The sequence below is a fragment of the Gadus morhua genome, chromosome 20, assembly GCF_902167405.1.
Source record: "Gadus morhua chromosome 20, gadMor3.0, whole genome shotgun sequence".
Taxonomy (NCBI): Eukaryota; Metazoa; Chordata; class Actinopteri; order Gadiformes; family Gadidae; genus Gadus; species Gadus morhua.
Genome location: NC_044067.1, coordinates 7,708,191 through 7,722,608, shown reverse-complemented (window position 1 = coordinate 7,722,608; position 14,418 = coordinate 7,708,191). Strand labels below are relative to the sequence as shown.

The 14,418-nt window shown below is 45.0% G+C and overlaps 1 protein-coding gene across 2 annotated transcripts in view; it reads right to left on the bottom strand.

Moving 5' to 3' along the window:
* The window catches only part of rnf17 (ring finger protein 17), a 32,559-nt gene that overhangs the window by 3,215 nt on the left and 14,926 nt on the right, over positions 1-14,418 (bottom strand). For both annotated transcript variants that reach the window (XM_030343111.1, XM_030343112.1), the window contains exons 13-31: positions 14,208-14,376; positions 13,710-13,851; positions 13,275-13,462; positions 12,994-13,120; positions 12,689-12,854; positions 9,809-9,924; positions 8,996-9,113; positions 8,762-8,879; positions 8,160-8,390; positions 7,712-7,859; positions 7,495-7,607; positions 5,553-5,640; positions 5,196-5,314; positions 4,906-5,086; positions 4,392-4,503; positions 1,990-2,153; positions 1,643-1,762; positions 1,325-1,405; positions 864-986 (exon numbers count right to left, since the gene is read on the bottom strand). In XM_030343111.1, the coding sequence (XP_030198971.1) occupies positions 864-986; positions 1,325-1,405; positions 1,643-1,762; positions 1,990-2,153; positions 4,392-4,503; positions 4,906-5,086; positions 5,196-5,314; positions 5,553-5,640; positions 7,495-7,607; positions 7,712-7,859; positions 8,160-8,390; positions 8,762-8,879; positions 8,996-9,113; positions 9,809-9,924; positions 12,689-12,854; positions 12,994-13,120; positions 13,275-13,462; positions 13,710-13,851; positions 14,208-14,376 (2,624 nt within the window). The remainder of the gene's footprint in view (positions 1-863; positions 987-1,324; positions 1,406-1,642; positions 1,763-1,989; positions 2,154-4,391; positions 4,504-4,905; positions 5,087-5,195; positions 5,315-5,552; positions 5,641-7,494; positions 7,608-7,711; positions 7,860-8,159; positions 8,391-8,761; positions 8,880-8,995; positions 9,114-9,808; positions 9,925-12,688; positions 12,855-12,993; positions 13,121-13,274; positions 13,463-13,709; positions 13,852-14,207; positions 14,377-14,418) is intronic.

Genomic DNA, 14,418 nt, shown 5'->3' with positions numbered 1-14,418 from the left:
ATACATGGTGTAGTTTAGCGTTGATACTTGGTGTAGTTGTGTAGATACTTGGTGTAAATTAGGGCTGATACATGGTGTAGTTTAGCGTTGATACATGGTGTAGTTGAGTGTTGATACTTGGTGTAGTTGAGTGTTGATACTTGGTGTAGTTGAGTGTTGATACTTGGTGTAGTTGAGTGTTGATACTTGGTGTAGTTGAGTCTTGATACTTGTTGTAGTTGAGTGTTGATACTTGGTGTAGTTGAGTGTTGATACTTGGTGTAGTTGAGTGTTGATACATGGTGTAGTTGTGTAGATACTTAATGTGAATTAGGGCTGATACATGGTGTAGTTGTGTAGATACTTAGTGTAAATTAGGGCTGATACATGGTGTAGTTGAGTGTTGATACATGGTGTAAATTAGAGCTAATACATGGTGTAGTTGAGTGTTAATACATGGTGTAGTTGAGTGTTGCTACTTGGTGTAGTTGAGTGTTGCTACTTGGTGTAGTTGAGTGTTGCTACTTGGTGTAGTTGAGTGTTGATACTTGGTGTAAATTAGTGTTGAGACTTTGTGTAGTTGAGTGTTGGTACTTGGTGTAGTTGAGTGTTGATACTTGGTGTAGTTGAGTGTTGATACTTGGTGTAGTTGAGTGTTGATACTTGGTGTAGTTGAGTGTTGATACTTGGTGTAGTTGAGTGTTGATACTTGGTGTAGTTGAGTGTTGATACTTGCTTTGGTTCCGTGTTGATACTTGCTGTGGTTCCGTGTTGATACAGAGCTAATCAAACACACAGCATGCCCTTGCTACATGTATCAAGTGTGTGGTGAGTGAGTATGAGTGGTGAGTACTGTGGGTAGGTGGTGACCAGGGAGACATAACCTGCTGGCTGAGGAGCTTCATGTCCATGTTGGCATGGTGATGGTGACAGAGGATCTTGCTCAGCGGCAGTCCGTCCAGAAAGATCTCTACCGTCAGGACTCTGCGAGGGTCTCCTGGCACCTCCTATAACCAGGAGGGGCATTCTTTTCTTCTTTGTGGCATAGGAACTTTCAGTGTACAAATCTGGTTCCCCATAAAGTGCAAGGCTTTATAGCCATAACGCACCGTATACTAGGTGATGCACACGTTACCATCTTTGTAACTTATTTCAAATAATGGGTCACAGAGGGACATTGAACACACAATGGGTCAAATAGGAGTCCAATACACATGAAGCTGATAAGATTTCTGCCTCATAATTAGTGCCTGCATTTCCCCTATACTTAAATAGTGCATTATTCCATGTTCACTATATAGGGCACAGAGGGTATCTAAAAGCTGTACATGATCTTTGACCTTACCAAGACCTGCACGTCCACGGTTCGATTGATCAGTAGCTCTTTGAGGAGACCCACCGCATCCTTCTCCCATGCCCTCCCCACCTTTTGTGGGGGGGGGGGAAGAGAGAGACAGAATTTAGCCTCTCGATGACAGCAAACTTATAAAAAGTAGTGCAGTGTGTATTGTATTGACTCATAACAGAAAGTGATGCCATCACGGTGAAACAGAAAATGAAAACCCCTAACAGACAGATAACCCATCTTTCCTTCTAAAAAGGTCTTCAGATGGCGTCTGTTTAGAGGTCTTAACCAGGACCTCATCCGTCTGTGTTGACTTACTGGGATGACGGCGTTGAGATGGCAGGGCATGCACAGCTGAGGAACCTCCTCACAGAGCAGCATAGGGTACACGTGCACCACAGGGACATTCTCCACTAAGCCATAGTCCACGTAGCGCACCTACACACGCAAACACACACACACACACACACACCTTTGTATTTGTCATTATACGTGTGCAGTGAGCACCTGTTATGCATGCTTGCCTCAATGTTTTGCTATAATTATTTGTGCGTGCGAGGTTCCGAAAGTGTGCGTGTGTCAGAAAGTGTGGGTGCGCATGTATATCTGTGGGGGTACGTTTGCATACATCAGTGGGTTGGTGAGTACACATGTACTCCTCTTACCTTGACCATCTCTCTGAGCACCTCCAGGACCTGTCCTCGGTACCAGAGCATGTCAATGCCCATCAGGGCACAGCCCAGCACAGACTTCCAGGTGTAGGGCTTCTTCTGGGGGACCACCTTCATCCTGCCCTCGATCCTAGTCCTCAGCACCTCCAGCTGGCTCTCTGGTCGGACCACAACCAACCAGTGGATTACAAATAGGGATGCAACGGTAGGAAAATTTTACCTCAAGGTTATTGCGACCAGAATTATCCCGGTTTTCGCGGTATTGTTAAATACCCAAAATATGCCCAGACTTCAGTCCTGTTAGAAGGTAGGGATGGGCAACCATTGTCGAATAGTCGGAGTCACGTAGAATATCGAATAATGAATGTGACTTTTGTTAGGCCTAAAAAAAAAAAAAAGTTTGGTTCCTGTTGGTTGTCAGTTGAGGTCATGGGTAGGTAGGGAATTTATTTTATTTTTTTATTTTATTTTTTCCAGCGGCAGCGAATGATAGGTAGGTTGTTTTCATTTAAAAACGAGAAAATTCGCTCATCCTTGTACAGAATGAAGAGGTGCTGTACCAAAACGTAATTATAGTTTGCATTAGGGATGTCCGATATTGGCTTTTTTGCCGATATCCGATATGCGATATTGTCCAACTCTTAATTTTCGATTCCGATATCAGCCGATACCGATGTCGATATTTGGGTTATTTATTTTTCCTCAAACCTAATTTAGGTAACATTACATATCTCCTGTTGTGGAATTAACACAACATGCTTAATGTTATTGTGATGCCCCACTGGATGCATTCTTGAATGCAACAAGGCTTTCCAAATGTTAACATTGTCTGTGCAAAATAAGAAAAGTACTTTAACTTAATTTAAGGGAAAAGTGCCATGTTTATTTTTATTTTTTTAATGGTCTCAGACAACAGTTTGGATTACACTCTCCCTGAGATAATCTTGACAATGCCCACAACAAATAGGGCAAACTTGACTTCACAAATGATAAAACATTGTACCTGAACAACTATGTGCAACATAACAGTATGTTTCTTTAACTAAAACTCAATAACCTTAATTGAATAAATGCACAAATATGAGTCAATTACAATGTGCACTGTACTGCACGATTTTGAAAACATTTATTTGAGCTATAAAAAAAAAAAAAAAAAAAAAAAAAAATCGGTTTTAAGGCAAAAAAAATCCGATACCTATATTGACCGATATTACATTTTTATGCTAATATCGGGCCGATAATATCGGTGGGCCGATAATATCGGACATCTCTAGTTTGCATCAAAAAAAGTTTATTTTTTTATAAAGCTCATAAAATAATTTGGGTCGCACATAAATTGACAGGGTCGGTCGGAAACCGGAACCAAACAAAAATTTTTTTAGGCCTTATCTATTACACAGATCTTCTCAAAGCTATTGAACGCTCCGTTCACTTGCATGGGCCTTCAAAACTTCCGGGGTGAATAATTTTTTGATAATTCACCGTTGCTAAGCATATATGAGCGCTATCAAGGAAAGTTGATTTTTTTCCCCTATCGGAACACAATGCAAGTAGTCCGGTAACTTATCAACCCCAGGGTTTATAAGTTAAGTGACGTCAACGTCTTTGGTGGACTATTTCTCTGCTGATCAACACTGCGAATGCTGGTAACAAATAAATTGTACAAAGACACACCGTGTGAAGTTATTCTTTTGACGCGCCTAGTTCACCGTCATGCAGGCTGTGTTCAGTAAAATTAATTAGCGATCTGTTTTCGGCACATCTAGGCCTATCTGCTGAAGCCCACGTTTAAATATTTTTGATGCTGAATGTTGATGGCGCAGTTGGTGAAATAAACAGATTGATTTCACACGAATCATAAAAGCCTCTCCCTGTGTCATTGTGTGTGCGTGTATTCGAGGTGCGTGGGGGGTTCTTGATTGACCCGATTATCGAAAGCGAATATTGAATAGAATTGTTGGCAGAAATGCACATCCCTATTAGAAGGCTGATAGTGTCTTGGGCGCTGTCGTCTCCTCCTTCCGCCATGATTCAAACTTCAAGTAACTTAAAACATTATGTTGTAGGCTACACAGTGCGCCTGCGCAGCAACTTCAGGAGACTTGGATGAAGCGCTGGGAAGGACTTAAGCACACGGTTTCCACACTGCGGGTGCGGTTATCCACCGAGATAATAATTCTATTTAAATTGAAAACGGTAATTTTTATTGACAACATTTTTATCATGGTTTACCGTAACACCGGTAATCGTTACAGTCCTAATCATAAATATGGAGGTAGATGAGGTGATACCTGCGTGCAGTGTCTGGAGGTAGATGAGGTCATACCTGCGTGTAGTGTCTGGAGGTAGATGAGGTCCTACCTGCGTGAAGTGTCTGGAGGTAGATGAGGTCATACCTGCGTGTATTGTCTGGAGGTAGATGAGGCAGTCCTCCCCGACAGCAGAGACTCTCATCCTGCTGTGACCCGGTCCTGGCAGGTCTGGAGCCTTGTACAGCTCGGTCCTCACCTGACACACAGACACACACACACCCAAATCCAGACACACACACCATACCTGACTTCAGTAATATCAACATCCCTTGGGAATAATATATTTTAGTCTGAAACCGTTCTGATCTCTCAAGGTCACATTCTATTTCTCTCTGAAGATCGGTATGGCCTCCAGGCCTTTTCCGAAGATGTTAAAACATTCCAGTTCAAGATGAACAAGGAATGCCTGTCGAATTACAAAAAGAATGGCGAAGGCCCAAGGATTATACTAGAGTAGAACGTTCAGAAACTGCATAAAAAGGTTCAAGATAATAAAAGACTTATTAGTGAATAATTCTTCTTATTTTGCCTGAATGAAGTGAGCTTAGAAGTCACTTGGTTCTTTAATCTGATTGGCTGGAGTGATCGTCAGCCTCACCTTCTCAGCGGACTGATAGGTGCGGGGAGCCGGCTTCAGATCGGAGTCTGCATGGGATGAGAAGCGAGGGGTGAGGCTTGGAAGTGCAATAGATGTTGGCTGCGGAGCAGTTGTGGGGCGCTTGTTTTGTGTGTCGCCCCCTCCCTGATTTTCAGCTGCTGCCTGGGCCTTTGAAGCCTCACTGGAAAGAGAGAGTAGAGCTGATGTCAACACACATCCACACCCTGACATATTTTTGCGTGTGTTTTATCCACCGATTCAATCACTCTCCCACACACACACACACACACCTGGGTTTCCTCTCCTTGAGCGCAACACCCTGGCTTGCCAGAAGGTGAGCAAGGTTCCCTTTTTTTCCGACTTTGAGGGACGACAGAACGACAGACAATGGCCTCTCCTCCGTCACCTCCTAGGAGAGGAGGAGGAAGGGATTGAACACAGCTGAAGGTCGACAAACATACTAAAAGTACAGTGTAGACACACAGAGGCAAAGGGGTGGAGGCTGATCAAGGGCAGAGAGATAGACGGAAAGAGAGACGATTTGACCAGCTCACGTTAGGGCTCAATGGAAAACCCCTGCTCTAGTTAGAGATGCTGTATCTCATTCTGTCTAACTAGAGTAGTTGGAGGGAGGGGTGTGGCCGTACTTTGATGGTCATCATTAACAGGGCTTTGTCCAGGTGGCAGGAAAACAAGTTGCATGCTGTGGCCGTCCAGTTAGGACCCCCTGCTGGCCTGGGAGACATACACACATGGGGATATACGAGTGAGTTACTCAGGGTATCTGCAGGTTTCAGCAAGTCAAATTTAAGACTTTTTAAGACCTTTTTAATACCACCTTGAATGAAATTTAAGACCTTAAACCCGCGATGGTGGGGGGGATCCCGCTGTATTACAACCCAAGCATAGCATGTGTGTCACTCAATGAGACTCATTCAAGTTTACTTTCTGTCTTTTTTCCTTGGGTGCACTGGTGCGCCTAAATTTTTAATTTGGGTATTTATGGTGCACCCAAGTTGTGAGTTGTTGAGAGGGGGGGGGGGGGGGGGGGACAGCGTCTGGGCCCCCGGGCAGTCGATATTTACGCCACTGATTAATAATATTTTCACCATTAAATAAATGCCTTCAGTAAGACCTGGGGGGTATACCACGAACCTCGTTGAGAATATCCAGGCTTTCTTGGGATAACCTGGCTCGACAGAGCCGCAACTCGCAATCACAGTTAAATGGAACCACGACGCTCACTTTAGATTAAATTAGTTGAACCAGGTTTTCCGCTTTAGGTTCAATGCGCGTTCACATAGAAGGGGCGTTTCTCGCGTCATTTGACTCACCCTTATGCAAAATAAATCGCGCAAGAGCGGTGTATTTCATCCAAGGCGAGCAATGTATTATTATGAACTCCTACGAGGAATTCAAAGTTCAAATCACAGCCAAGGGGAACACGGTTGCCCATAATATGGCTAGGGTGGCGTGCTGGCAAAAATAGCCGACCGTGTTAATTCGTCCGTGAAAAGATTCTGCATATTGTCCCTTTTACCCCCATATATGTGGGGCCCCATGAATTGCGAGCCCAAGTACCGGGAATGCACTTCCACGTCAAGTTGCTTGCTTTTAGTGGCGTGGTTCAACGTCTCAAACGTCAAAACAAAATCAGCCTTGTTGACGCTGCAGATTAGCACATTTCGGATGAAAGGCGCTAGTCCGAAGCGAGTTATATACGCCGTTTTGTCCCTTCCAGCAGTAAAGGTGCTCGCGATTTGAGAGTCAGGGAACATCAAACCGAAGAGATCTCCTATCCCCTCATTCGAGTTGTAGGACTGGTGCTTGACCACTGTGTTTAGAATCCACAACACCTCCGCTTACAGTGTTGGTGTCGCACCAAATGCTACCCTCAGGTCAGTGCTAGCAGCGCGGACCGTCTGCGGTGGTGGCGCCGGGGCAGAGATGCAAAACGTAGAAATGGCTGGGGTCTGTGTGTGGCTCCTGGCAGAGGTTTTATGTTTTTGGCTCTGCATATGGCTGACGACAGCCTTAATCCCCATGGTGCCGAGCTTGAATGTAGGCTACTTTTGCACGGAATGCATCTGGCCTGTTCTGGGTTGGCAACGGACGCTAGCCAACCTCGGAAACGGACGTCTTCCAGCCAACTGACGTTGAACTTTTTTGCAACCCATTGTTGCAGACTAGCTAGCATGCGCGCAGACATCCGTTTATATATGCAGCTAGCAAGAAAGTAGCCTCTCTACATCTCCTTCCCGAAAGTCCCGCGAGAAAAATATTAAATAGCCCTGCCCCGACAAATTTAAGACCTCCCGAGTTATAAATTTAAGACCAGCATATAACATTTTTGACAAATTTAAGACTTTTTAAGGCCTTAAATTTGGAAAAATGAATTTAAGACTTTTTAAGACTTTTAAGACCTCCGCGGACACCCTGGTTACTGCACTTTAACTCTCCTTCCTCCAACATTTTTCAACCACCTCGATACTAGGACATCCCCAAAGGCTTAGGCGTGTTTGTAGCTCAAGGTCTACAGCCATATACCTCAGGTAATGTCTATATTGCGTGTGTGTGTGTCTGTTCAACCTTATGTCGGCCAGTTTACACTCCAGGGCCAGGGAGCCCTGCAGGGCGGGCTTCAGTGGTCGCAGGCTGCTCACAGGCAGCTTCACCCTGCTGCCAAAGTCACAGCGCTGCACCTACACACCACCAGGGGGGGACAAAACCCCTTAAGGATTAGTATTATTATTTAAACGAGGTGTATTGATAGGAAGCTAGTGTATTAAAAGGATGTAGGAGAGACCTCAGCGATGTTATCGGAGGAGACGTCGGTGAGGATCTGAGCTCGCTCCCAGACTCCATTGACGAGTGCAGCGCAGAACATGTTCTCCTTCCACACCATGTCGATGAAATCAGAGGCCTCTGCGAACTGCTGGACACGCTCAGACAGCCTGAACACACACACACACACACACACACACACACACACACACACACACACACACACACACACACACACACACACACACACACACACACACACACACACACACACACACACACACACACACACACACACACACACACCACGGGATTACAGATTGAACATTAACTAAATGTGTGGAGACAAACCACCACCAAAATGTGTGTGTTGGTAGCCTTGCTCCGATAGGACAGCTCACACTGCATGCGCTCCACCGGAGCTACTGACACTTTCATAAGGTCGTGTGCCGAGGTGTTTCTGTACTGACCGTTCGAACAACGCCTCGTTCTGGGCCAGCTGGACGAAGAAGCTGCCGGGCGAGGTGAAGTGGGTGACCGCCACCTCGATGTTCGTCAGGACGGTGGGCAGCTGTAGCTGGGGGCAGGGTTCTGAGTCCTGACTGACAGGAGGCTGGGGGCGTGGCTCTAGGGACACCTGCTCTTCGTCGATTGGCGGGTTCCACATGGCGATCTCGCTGTTGATCTGGGGGCTTGGATATCTGAAGAGTGGATAGAGGATGGGAGAGAGCGGAAGAGAGGGCGGATGGGGACTATAAGGACATACATGGTAAGAGACTGGCAGAAAGGAAGTAGATGAATTAGGGACGAATTTAATTGGCTAACTCGTGTCCTTATGCCCAAACATAGTGAACACTGAATGTCCCCTAATTGGCATAAGGGACCTGTATGTGCCGACCATTTCTATTGGATTAAGCCGTCAACAATGAAAAGGTATAAGCATCATGGGATACAGTTAACACGTGTGCATCAATTGTTCACTTTACCGTGAATTATGGTTGAAAAGTAGTACACTATACCGGGTTCCACATCTATCGGAGTATCTCCGATAGAAAGTAGATGAACGACTCACCCGTCCCTGAAGCAGGCCAGGTGTTCAGAGACCAGCAGCGCCGCCACGTCCACCTCAGGGCCCCCGATACCCCCCTCCAGCAGTCGGACCTCCAGCTGCTGCTTGGACAGCATCTCACCTGCAGGGATGACACATCGTGCACTGTTTAGGATGGTCCCCGGGTCTGATTAGGCTTCGGTGGTAGCAAATAATCCTAAATACAATGCGTGTCATCTGTGTGTGAGAGAGCGTTACCTATGGCCAGGATGGTGACCGGCTTGTTGAGGACAAGGGAGGAGAGCCTGTCGGAACATGCCTGGCTCCAGGTGACCCCATCAGCAGGAATCACATCAGCCAGACTACACTGGATTGCCTACACACACACACACGTAATGAATGGATGATTGTTTCAAGTGTACTCTTCGTGTGTGCATCGTTGAAGGAGGGAGGAGGCTGTATCCCATGGTTACGGCTGTGGCCATACTTTGGCCTGTGAGTGTGCTACCGAGCGATGTTGCAGAATCAATAGCGCCATACACCATGGCGTTACACTACAAGTGTCCGAGAGGCTTCATCCCCTTGGATGCAGCCAACAACATTAAGCGCTCCTCATACAGGGCTCCACACACACCCTGGCGGTACCATACCCACAGAAAGGCACATCCCCAACAGAACCCCAGATCTGAGCAGAGGACAATGTTCACAAACAGGTTGGCAGACACTGGTGAAAGCATCGCATCTTACACACACTGCTAAAGAAGTCCAAAACAAAATAATCACGATTTTTGGTTCACTGACACTTTATCCAGTTATAATGACCATGAAATGTTTGAATTGAATGGTTCCTAACAAATAACAATTATATTTAATTGAAGTAAATATTGAAAGGTACGTAATATAAAAATAGAATAAAATACGAATAGTGCAACTGCTTGAAATATACACAAGGGATAAAGGGGCATAAAGTGACAAAAGGGGGTAGGGTGACAGGATGGGGTGCATGACTGAATGAATGAATAAATGAATGATGACTGAATTAACAGGGATATAGTGGGTGGACTGACAGACCATAGCAGGGAGGGAGAAGAACTCATCCTTGATCTTCCTCAGGTCGCTGACGGAGACAACCCCTTCATTACCAATGTCGACATACTGAACCTCCACACTCCTATCACCCAGCATGCCTACAGACACACACACACACAAACATATAAATATAAACACATCACAATCAACACAAAAACATAGCAATCCCGAACACACACAAAAACATACATCATGAACAAAACAGTAGACATGTACATCAACATCTTTCTGTGTTTCTACTAGGGGTGTGACGATACACTCAGCTCACGAGACGAGACACGATATTGGGTTCACGAGAACGAGACGAGACGAGATTTTAAGAAAACTACAATGACAAATTATATGACTGGACCAACAGACTTTTATTTAACCAAGTCGCGCATGCATTTTGAAATGTTTTATTATAACTCTTTACATGCATGAAATTGAAACTAAAACTAAAATTGATAAAAGTTAAATTAAAATAAATTAACTAATTCTCTTTTTTTCCAATAGCACACAATATTATGTGCAAAACCAAATCAAAGTACCCAAAATGTACTTTGATTAAAGGTATTCGTTTTCGCGGTTATTCAGCCTCTTCTTCGCCTCCGGAAAAACACGACCGCATTGCATTTTGGTATACGGGAGTAACATGTAGGCTACATCGTATGTACACTCAAATTTTGGGTATTTTAAGTGCACTAAATTAACCACTGTGAATTCGAACACCACTAGAAAATGGCGAGCACCCTAAATAGTACACTATATCCGTGATAGGGAACGATTTCGAACACAGCTTATGGCTGCTTTCGATGCTTCCCCTGCTTCCCCTCCTTCTCCTCCTCAGGGGTTGACATTAAGGTTTCAAAAGCACTTGCCCATCGGGCAAGTACAGGTCAGGTTCAACTTGCCCGAATGTGATGTTCACTTGCCCAAATTATAATCAGAATCTTGAACAGGCCTCTTTTTGCCAGGCACGCGGCCTGGTTTTGGGGGGGGGCTCAGAAAAATCATCCTAGCTCAGACTGAAGCTGAATGTTAGCTTCCACACATGTTGTGTTTAAAAAATAACAAACTTCCCTTTGTTTACTTATTTATCGATCGGTCACATCATGCCATGAAGTGATTTCAGTCCACCGTTGCAACCTATTAAAGCAATCGCCAAGTTATATGTAGACCTGCATGATTTCATGCAAATGTACTTAACTAAGTGTCAGAGGTAGTAGCAAAGATATGTCTTTTTTAACTTTCATGTTTCTTGTAGCTCTAACTGAATAATCACAATCGCGTTTCTAGTAGTGTTGTCACGATACTGGATTTTCTAACTTTGACACTATACCTGGAAAAATATCGATATTCTATACCATTTTCGATATCAGGGGAAACGGTTTTTTTTCAGGAAAGAACATACCCAAAGTAAATAGAGTATATCTCCACAACTGCAAGGGTGTTAATGTCATCTTTGTGCCAAAAGAAAGATTGTTGTGCAAGTGAAATATTCAATGGGGATGATACTTGGTTAAAGTGAATAAAGCCATCATGGAACACAGCATAAGTGGAAGATAACATTTCCACCTGAAATAATTATCAGTTGGTCGTTATCATGTGGGAGCGATGTCTTACTATGAGACACAAATAAAAGGTAGATATCTTACAATCTTGACACTTGACACCTCTATTTAAATTTCAGGGCCAATATATTCGAATGCACCAAGCCAAACACTCGCAAATAAAGATATGGCCACTAGATTGCGCTAAAGAATATGTTTTCTGATTGAAGGCAATTTACCTATTTCCTAAGAAACCTTCTCTTATTCATTGATTGAAAATACCATGTTTAGTTGCAAAATTTGGCCCAGACACTGGGTTATCTGTTTATGGTGGTTTTATTCGACCGGAATCAACTTTGTGGACAAAAATCACAAAGGTATTACTTCATTTTTGGTTGTTAAAAGAAAAGGGGACGTTTCTTCTTAACTTGTTATTTGTGAGTTTTAGTCACAGAATGATATGGTTTGGACTGTTGGAATAAGTGGAGGCTCAGCTTTCATGTAATATATAGTTTGTGAGGGTCCAATTTCGTGAAAAAGATCGCTATTGCTGTGCATGTGCACAGTTATGAAACCCAAAACCGTGTTCTTGCATATGACTTAAATTGGTAATTTGCCTCAATCCAAAGTACTTCCAAACTGCACTCCTCCATTTTCCTTCTATCTAAACCGTTCGCGGAGGCACTGCACTTGCGATGCTAGCTTTGTTGGGTAACCTTTAGCCAACACCTTCGAATCACGGCCAGAGAATGCACTGCGAGTGACAGAAGGCGGGGCTATATTCGCACTAAAGCGATGCGTGTCTGTTAACTCGCTTTCCGAGAGAAGAGAAAACGGCGCTCTGATCAATTGCAAATACTTATATTTTGTGTTATTTTGCGGCAAAAAAGGTTGTTCTGCAGTTTCTAAAAACATTTGAATAAATAGCCTTTATATTAACATCCACCCAAAATCCACTTGCCCGTTCGGGCAACCAGAAATCAATCTCAACTTGCCCAAAAATGACTTTTGGTTGCCCCGGGCAAGCGGGCAACCATTTATGTCGAGGCCTGCTCCTCTTCTTTTCCTTCTCCTTCTTTAGGTTCTGGCAGACTAGATGTAGCAATGGCGCATTACTGACCCCACAGGCGACAAATAGAAGTTTGGATAAATCACAAATCTCTCGAGACCGATTTTTAATGCGACGGGTAATATCGTCAAGTTTAATCTCGCGAGATCTCGTGGCACGAGATCTCGTCACACCCCTAGTTTCTACTGAGTGGGGCCACTTAAATGCCAGGGACGGGCTTTTATTTTGAAATGCGTGTGACATAGGTGGAGAGTCGCTGACCTGTGATGCGGGCCCTGTACCAGAGGTTGTCGCGGAAACGGGCAACGCAGGGCTGCATCAAAGTGGGGCAGTAGAGCTGCAGGCCCCAGTCACTCCCTTCCAACGACAAGGAGCCGTAGCACGTCTGCAGCTTAGAGCTGAGGAGCTGGAACTCCATGTTGCCCACCTGTGGGGGAGGGGGAAGGAAGGAAAGAATGAAACAGATATGATTAAGAAAGGAGAGAAGGGAGTAAGATGACAGGGAGACATAGGGCAAGAGAGAGGCAGAGTGAAGGGTGTGTGTTTGTGTGTGTGAGCGGGCGTACCAGCTGTATGTAGAAGTCTTGGGGTGTGTTGATATGTGTGACCAAGGCGCTGTGGTCTGATGGGATCCCGGGCTGGATGGGGGGGTAGAACAGAAGGGCGCTGCGGTTGGTCGACGGAGAGTAGAAACTGATGGAGAGAGATGTATAGACAGACAGATTTAGAAAAGAGGACAGAGAACCATTTAAAAATGTTGAGGCCTGCATCAGACTACATGTGTCTGCGTGTAGACATATTTCTAAACACACTTTATAAATATATGCATATGTGTATATCCACCCACCTGGCCACTTTCATAAACACCAGAAAGTCTCGGACGGACAAAGGACAGGGGCTGGCGGAGTCCATGGCGGGCTTCCGGAGGTCCACCAGCAGGTAGTCTCCCTCCCTTGAGAACAGCTGCAGTTGCACCACCGCAGAGCCCACCGCCTGAAGCAACGCCTCTTGGGCGTCATTAGCCCAACCGCTCTGCTGCATGCACAGGCAAACACAATCACACGTTACCCGCACCTTGCCGGTAAACAACGGAAAAGTCGAGGTCTGCTTTAGTCAGCGCAGCTTGAGCTTGAGGTAAGTTTGAGAAAACGTAGCTTTATCCTGTGGTCTGTTTGAGTTAGTGTAGCTTAAAAGTGAGGTCTTTCCACGTTAGCGTAGCTTAAGGTATGTTTGTTAGAGTTGGTGCAGTTTCATCAAGTCATAAGCATGAGGTGCACGTTACCAGATCAGCAGGCACCAGGTCTTTCAAGGAACACCTGATGGCAAGGGGAGTCCAGCCACTCAGCTCCATCTTCATGTCGTCATCCATCTTCCTTAGGTGCTCCTTCACCACAGACATCTTGCCCATTCCCTCCCCTAGCTCACTGTGGAGGAACAAGGACAGACGGATGACAAACGGAACAAAACTAACCTATGAATGCTTTTGTTGCAACAATATCACACTAAAAGTATATGAGGTGGTTTATTAAAAACAGAACTGGGGGAGCTGTAATGTTGCGAAAGAGGGGAATATAATGAGGCGAGGCAATGTGCAGCCTCTAGGGCTGTGCTATACAGATTAGTATCGAGATGCCATTTATGTATGCTAGAACTTAACTAAGGCATCTCACAATACCATGAGTGTAAACATAATTGCCGTGGGTAGCCCCATTAAATATCGGAACCTGTAACCATAGCATTGCCTGCGCGAGTGTGTGTCAGTGTGCTTGCGTGTACACACATGTTCAGGTTGACGGTACTTGTAACGCCGTGGTCCAGTAAGAACAGGCTTGCGCTGGTCAGCAGGTGGGCGGGGCACGAAGTGACATCATCCATTCCTATCTTGGAGAGACGGACGACCGTCCCTCGACACCAACGATGGACTTTATCATTGACCAGCACCTGGGAGCCTGGAGAGCATGCAAGCACACCATCATTTTTTGTAGAAGATA